The 7,877-nt window shown below is 32.6% G+C and overlaps 1 protein-coding gene across 1 annotated transcript; it reads right to left on the reverse strand.

Annotated features, from left to right (window-relative positions):
- Positions 3,772-5,113, reverse strand: LOC109352970 (serine/threonine-protein phosphatase 7 long form homolog). Its single transcript, XM_019595157.1, has 2 exons — positions 4,314-5,113; positions 3,772-3,952 (listed from the first exon to the last, which is right to left on the reverse strand). The coding sequence occupies exons 1-2, from the start codon at positions 5,111-5,113 to the stop codon at positions 3,772-3,774; spliced, it is 981 nt and encodes a 326-aa protein (XP_019450702.1).

Here is a 7,877-nt window from a genome sequence, read left to right on the forward strand (position 1 = left end):
CAGAGAGATTTTCTTTCTTCACAATATTGAAAAATTGATACAAATATCAATTCAATTACAAGCACATATGACGCTCCCTTCTTGAAATCTAGGATCTCTAAATCCTTGGTTTGACTCTACCCTTCGCCTCTTGAGAAAACATTTCTCACCCAGCCAAGATTCTTATCCTCAAATCAAGACCTCCTAGCCTTGGTGAAGAACCTCAATCTCTATGGCGATCTCACAACAAGAGACAAATCCAGACTACACAAAAACACGTTAAACAACAAGGTATACTAAGCACAATAATGCTTAAAATATGATAAGATAAAGACTCAAAGATTAACCATTTTACTAACCACTTAAGCCATCAAGATTTAAATGAGTTAATCAATATCAGTATACAAATGATTTCTCTGTAACAAAATCTAATGCATGAGTATGTGAGCAAGATTAGAATGGATACAAAATTATGCAAAAATAGTAAGCACATAACAGCAGTTTAAGCCAGCATAATCTCTCTTCTCACGCATGTAACTCTCTTGCAAAATACAGTAAAACACGTATGCAAAATGCTCTCTAAACAGCCCTATACAATAAAATGCAATGTTGTGGGTTTCTGAATAATGCCTTGTATTTATAGCATAGAGAATAGGTGGTTACATTCGTTGCAAAAACAGTTAAATAGTTAAAACAGATTTCAGTTATAACACATAACAGACTAGTTAATCGATTAAGGCTTCTCTTTAATCGATTAACGTGGCAACAAAATGACACAGAATTCAGTTAAAACAGAAAACACATATTTAAAAGAAAAACAGTTGAGTTAATCGATTAAGTTACCACTTTTATCGATTAACTGGAACATTTATGCATATGTTTCAAATGGTAAACTTCTCATATGTTATTCACAATATATATACATGTTTTACTAAATATATTATGCATAATATGCACATATAACATGTATGATAGATGCATGAACATTCAACTAACTAGATGATGTATCTCATGAATATGATATGACAATTAAGATGGCTTAAGAGACTAGCGTCTAGGTTCACCTATCTTATGACCGATTTACATAAATGTGTTGTAATAATTAAAAAAGTTACACTAGTTTAGTAATAATATAGTCAAAGAGTAAATTTGCCAGGTAGAATATGTTATATGACTTATTTGGCAATGATGTACTTAGACTTTTCAAAAGGCTTAGCTAATACAAACTAAAGCATGGGACATGAATAAACAAACCTATTTAGATTACTCAACCACCTTATTTATTAAAAAATTGTACATAATAAAGAATACTTCATACTTAACGATTGAAAAGTATAATACTTTTTTATATAAAATACAACCCATTTGTTAAGGGTTATATGTCTTAGAAAATTGGATTTTTTTGAAAATATAAAACAATTGAAGTTTCCAAGTCTAGGCTTTTACATAAGTTTTTAGTCACTTCACTTATTAAGTTGGAAGACATGAAAGGTGAGTCTGTTCTATGTTCCTCTACTTAATTTTATTTAAAATGTTTATCTATGATAAAAACAAGTTTTCAGTTTGTATAAAAAAAACAAGTTTTCAGTTTGTATAAAAAAAACAAGTTTTCAGTTTGTATAAAAAAAACAAGTTTTCAGTTTGTATAAAAAAAACAAGTTTTCAGTTTGTATAAAAAAAACAAGTTTTCAGTTTGTATAAAAAAAACAAGTTTTCAGTTTGTATAAAAAAAACAAGTTTTCAGTTTGTATAAAAAAAACAAGTTTTCAGTTTGTATAAAAAAAACAAGTTTTCAGTCAAACCAAATAGGTGGCAGGTACATATCAAACTCTACAAACTAAAACTTATATAGCTTAATCTATTTGCAATCTTACTTGTTACTTATAAAAATATTTATTGAAAATGATTTCATAACAATAAATATTTGAGTTATATTATAAAACTAATAGTAAATAAAAATATAGGAAAATATTTAATTTCTGATGTTTCAGTACTCTTAATATACTATTTAGTTAAGACATTTACATTTATATAATATAATATAATATTTTATTTATGACAAGATTTAGTATATCCATTTTTTTTTCATTTTTTCAAATATTATGTGTACTTGAATATTTAATTGCATTTATATTGACATGGAGTATTACATGTGAAGTGAAAAAAATGATTTTCCAGAATTAGTGCTTGTGACCCACCAAAAACAGCAACCTAGATCTAACAAAGAAATGAAGAATGATCCTCTATACCAAAAATATTTGATTATGATAATTTTTTCCAATTAAACTTCACACAATAATATTAAATATTAATTTTGTTTTTATAATTTTTTATTTTAATAAAATATAATATTTAATTAGGCGAGAACTTAAAGTGAGACATGTAATTCCTATCTTAATTTAACATCATCGTCTTTTTCAAAGTTGGTAAGACAAACTCACCCTTGGTTTAGCTTGTGTTTTACACGACAAATTTATTTATATAGTGTAGTTTGACTACAAATTTACTATAATAGTGTAGATTTTATACTTATTACGGAAGTAGTATACTTTTTTATAAATCGGCAACCTCATGCACGATTTCAGTAATTTTTTTCTCTTGGGCCCACCTAACTCGGTAACAAGGCAAGAGTTTTATTTTTTAAGATTTCCTATGGAAATCGTCCATGGCATTGGCGTTTTCTATATATATATATAAATCGTTTACAGGGTAGGAGTTTTAGGGTTAGGATTTCTTTAAGATCTCCTCTGGAAATCGTCTATGGCAATGGCGTTTTCTATATATATATATATATAAATCGTCAATGATATTGGCGTTTTACATATATATAAATTTTTAATGCCCTAGCTAAATCGGCTATGTAAAGAAGTTTGTTCTTCATATATAAATTTCACCCAACCAAGTTCATTGCAACAATAATAGCAACACTATATGACAATATTAAAATTTTAATACATTAAATCCCAGAAAATCTTAATGACGTCTATGTGATGAAGTCCCACATGGAGGTGGTTTTCTCCTTCTTTGCGGTTGAACTCTTAATTGTTGTTCAGTCTGTTGAACTCTTAATTGTTGTTCAGCCCGCTGCGGGATTCTCCCTCTACCACGTGTAGCCAATTGTGGCTCCTCCTCATCCTCATCATCATCATCCTCATCTTCATCAACATCCTCAACCAGAACTTCGTCATCATTATTTTGCGTTGCAAAAATGTTTGTGGACGGCATAGTAGGACGATAATATTGTTGAGAATCATATGCCGAGAATGGCGTAGATGAAGAAGTAGCAAACATTGATGGTAGTGGCATTTAAGAAGCTGATGAAAAATAGCTGGATGAATAATTAAAATTTCCAAAACCGTGTGATTGTTGCTGTTGTTATTGAGGAGTAACTGAAGAAGTGTGTGTTTGAGAATGAGTATCCACTTCAGTTCGTTGCGGAGACTCAGTTTCCGGTATATGATAATGATGAGTAGGGGGAGCTTCATCAATGTGGGTTAAGTATGCATTGGGGTATAGTTCAACCAATGCTCCCATCATTTCACGGCAAGATGAGAAGACGTCACATAAAGATTGTGTGAGATTTATAAGTGAAGCTGGATGACGATTCTAATCACAAATTCTTTTTGCAAAGGTGTACTAAAAAGTTTATAGAAAATTAGAAGTAAATAAATTGATTAGAGAGAAAATTTAATTTATAAAAAAAGTTACCATTACATCAGAGTGTGCTTCATCTCTAGATATGTATCTTCTAGTCCTTTTTAAGTACCACTGCATATACTCAGAGTAGTGGTTCTAAGGCATGGTATTTGCGGGTAAACCATCGACCACATAGTTATTCCAATTATTCCATATTTGAATCCAGCGACGATGCTTATGTGGCCAGTAATAATCAGTTTTGCCACGTAAGTCAACTTTGTGAAGTTTTTCACTATTCACTGGATCTTGTGGAATTGGTTGACCAAAACCAAATTGCCTCATAATCCGATCAGTAGGGTGTCATTCTACAATTACAAAACAGATTAGTGACACACGTGATCGGCTTTTCTCCGAGATGTTTGGGAGGAATGACAGTTAGGAATATGGCAAAATGTTAATAAAAAAGTTAACATAGAAAATATAGAAACAAAATGAAAGTTTGGCTTATTATTCGTACATACAAATATAAATATACCTGATCAACGCGCATATGGTCAAACATTTAACAGCATGTCTAGGGATGTTGCTGGTGATTAAATTTTGTGACCACCTATTATTAATCTTTGTTAGTTGGTAAAATAATTTGAATCAATTTTATTAATTAAAAATTTATATATAATGATAAAATTAGTATATACCTTTTGACCAGTGGAAAATAAGGTGTTGGGTCACACAGTCTTGGTGCAAGATTTTCAATGCGATCATATGCCCATGATTGAACGAGTAGTAGACATCCTCCAATCTCTTTTTGATCCCTAATTATTGTTGCACGACATAATCCTCGATAAAGACAAGCTAATACAGCCGAGCCCCAACTATATTGGAATGTCTCCGTTAAGTCCTCAAGCAAAGGAAGATACATAAGGTGGACTCGATTACCTGATGTATCTGGCATGAGAAATCCCCCGATCATTCTTAGAATAAATGCTCTAGCGTGTTGTTCAATAACAACTTCATTAGCATTCTCAGGGAGATCACGAAATGTCCTCTCAAGCCATGTGAGTTTCACCCTCTGCCCCATTAATTCGTTACCTACTGAAACGACACCCAACAACTGGATGCAAAGTTCTTCCCAATCCGTACTTGTCACTCCGGTAACAACTTCTCCTTCTATCGGAATGCCAAGTTGGTAAGTCACATCCTCAAGAGTGACGATGGCCTCTCCACATGGAAAGTGGAAAATATGTGTTTCTAGTATCCATCTCTCGATCAATGCTAATAATAAATGATTGTTGATTTCTACTGCTCCAAGTGTCAACAAGTTACCAAAAACAGTGTTACAGATAACTTGCAACACTGGTTCAGAATGTAGTGATTGCCAAAAACAAGATCTAGGTCGAAAAGTACATTCAATGCCATTCCAGACATTGTTTGAGATATGATCATTCTGCATGGTGAGTAGTGAAGTGTCAATTGGTCCTGGATTTAGATACTCCATTAGAAATTATGTATATGTGAAAGTGTGAAGAAGGTGAGAAGGAAATTTCAAGAAAGTGTGAAGAAGGTGAGAAGAAAATTTGAAAAATGTGTGAAGATTGGACGTGAGTTAGTGAATATATTGCCCAATATTTATAGGATCACGTGTATTAACCATTTCTATAACAATCTTCACACATGCTTCTGTGAAAATTATATAAGTATAAATCGGCTATATCAATGTCGATTTGTATGTGTGGAAAATATATAAGTGCAAATCGGCTATACCAATGTTGATTTATGTGGGTAGAAAATATATAAGTGTAAACTGGCTATATCAATGCTGATTTATATATGTGAAAATTATATAAGTATAAATCGGTTATATCAATGCCGATTTGTATGTGTGAAAAATATATAAGTATAAATCGGCTATAGCAATGCCGATTTATATGTGTGAAAATTATATAAGAAAAAATAGGCTATATAAATGCCGATTTGTATGTGTGAAAAATATATAAGTATAAATCGGCTATAGCAATGCTAATTTATATGTGTCTAAAATATATAAATACAAAATACTTTTGCATTGTATGGAACCTCTACATTGGCATTCACTTTATCCACATTGTCATTCACTTTACCATGGAATCTCTCCTATTTCTATTTCTACTTCGCATTGCATTGTATAGTCATTCATTTCTTACATTGCTTTGTTTGGTCATTCACTATCTTACATTGCTTTGTCTTATTATAAACTAGTCATTCTTCATCATATGCAATTCACTTTATGAAGAATCTCTCCATTGCATTGTATTGTCAAGTGAACAAACCCATCAATTATTATCACGTGAACAAACCCATCATTGTTTTTGTCTTGTTATAAAGATTACAAAATGAAGATTACACCAATTCTTCATTACAATGCAATATAAAAATAAAGATTACATAATAAAATTAAAAATAAACTACATTACATAATCTCCTTCATTGCATTATGTGAAAATGTAAAGACTTATATAACATTCTTCATTCCATTACGTGAAAATGTAAAGACTTACATAATAAAAATAAAGATTACATAATAAACTAATTATTATGGAAACGTTGTGTAGAACTCTCACCAAGTTCTCTAAATCTTAGTGGACATGTCTTCCTATTATGCCCCTCAGTTCTACACCATCCACATTTTTTAATTTGTTCAACAGGAATGTCATCCATCTCATTATGAATGCGTGTAGTTTTCGGTCTTCCACTTCTATTCATTCGCATTAGAGGATTGGGGATAAATATTGGACCACAATAAGGGGGCCAATATTCTTCATTACCAATCGGTTGAAAGTGACATCCATATGCCTTAACAATATTATCCAGTCGGTAAATTGGAGATAAATTGGTTACAATCTAAAGCCAGTGAAGCGTATGTTGCGATCGCATGAGAGCATGACAATCTTAATGATTGAAATTCCCCACAATCACGCCAACTATCGGCTTGTTTCACAGTGAAAACCCTCACTTGACGACCACCAGATCTACATATAACTTCAACCTCCGAGACTCCGGTCTCCCGTGAAAAATTACGAACTACTTGACAAGTGGATTGTCGTTGATTTTCTTTAATCACTTTTGTCAACTCTTCACAATATATATGCCTTGCTCTAATCATGTTAGTAGCTTCATCCCGATGTTGAATGAACCATTCATTTAGCCTATAGTAGGTTGCTCTCACAAGGGCTATGATAGGAAGAGCCCTACATCCTTTCTGAACACCATTAATACATTCTGCAAGATTCGTGGTCATGTGGCCAAAACGTATACCTTCGTCATATGCTTGACTCCTTAACTAGTGCCTTAAATGGTATACTCGGATCCGCAGATATCAAATTAACAACAAGGTCTGAAATAAATGATGAATTTAATTTGCTATGATCTTGGAAAACCAACATATATACACAAGTGTGTGTTCCATTAATTTTCTTAATCTCCCGTATGTCATGCTTAACGTTAAAAGAAGCGTGAATTCGCCACTCACATCTAGCACCAAACTATGTACATTTCCTAACATATCTATCTGGTCTAGACTGTTAGGTATCAGTGGCGGAATAGACGTAGAAGAGAGGTTGAATAGGTGTGGCGGAGCTCAAGTTCCACTTTTTGGATTTTTGCACACTTGCTGAAAAATGCCCAGTTAATCGATTAAGCATTGTTCATAATCGATTAACCAGTAACAGAAACTGAATGATCAGAACAGTAACTTGAATAGTTATTAACAAACACACAAATAGATATACAACAGATACTTTTGTGCAAGATTAAAAAGAACATAGCAAGGAACAAGTATGCAAAATATTAGCTCCAAACTCGCATTAAAACATCTTGAAATATAAAAGAGAAAATGATAGAAAAAATTGCGCAGAGATTTTATCCTGGTTAGTTTTGTTGTCCACTGCAAAACTACATCCAGTCCTCCCCTTTGATCTGGGAGATTTTCCTTCTTCACTAAGAAACACAATGTACGTTATATACGCGCTTCCAAATACAAAACTTGAATGCTCCCTTCTTGGAACCCAAAGAACTTCATCACCCTTGGTTTGACCTTTCCCAAAACCGCCTCCCAAGAAAACCTTTCTTACACGATTCGGCCCCAGCCAAGGTATCGCTCTTTATCCCAAGACCTCCAAGTCTTTGTGTGAAGAACACCTTACCTAACCGCAACTAGGATTTTCCTAATCCTTAAATTAACAATGCTTTGAGTTATGAATGAGTACTTATTACTCAGATATTAC

The sequence above is a fragment of the Lupinus angustifolius genome, chromosome LG07 (assembly GCF_001865875.1).
Source record: "Lupinus angustifolius cultivar Tanjil chromosome LG07, LupAngTanjil_v1.0, whole genome shotgun sequence".
Taxonomy (NCBI): Eukaryota; Viridiplantae; Streptophyta; class Magnoliopsida; order Fabales; family Fabaceae; genus Lupinus; species Lupinus angustifolius.

Coding starts and splice junctions, on each gene's coding strand:
- LOC109352970 (XM_019595157.1), bottom strand. CDS start 5,113: ATGGAGTATCTAAATCCAGGACCAATTGACACTTCACTACTCACCATG. Junction 3,953..4,313: donor TATTTTCCACTGGTCAAAAG/GTATATACTAAT, acceptor TCGGATTATGAG/GCAATTTGGTTTTGGTCAAC.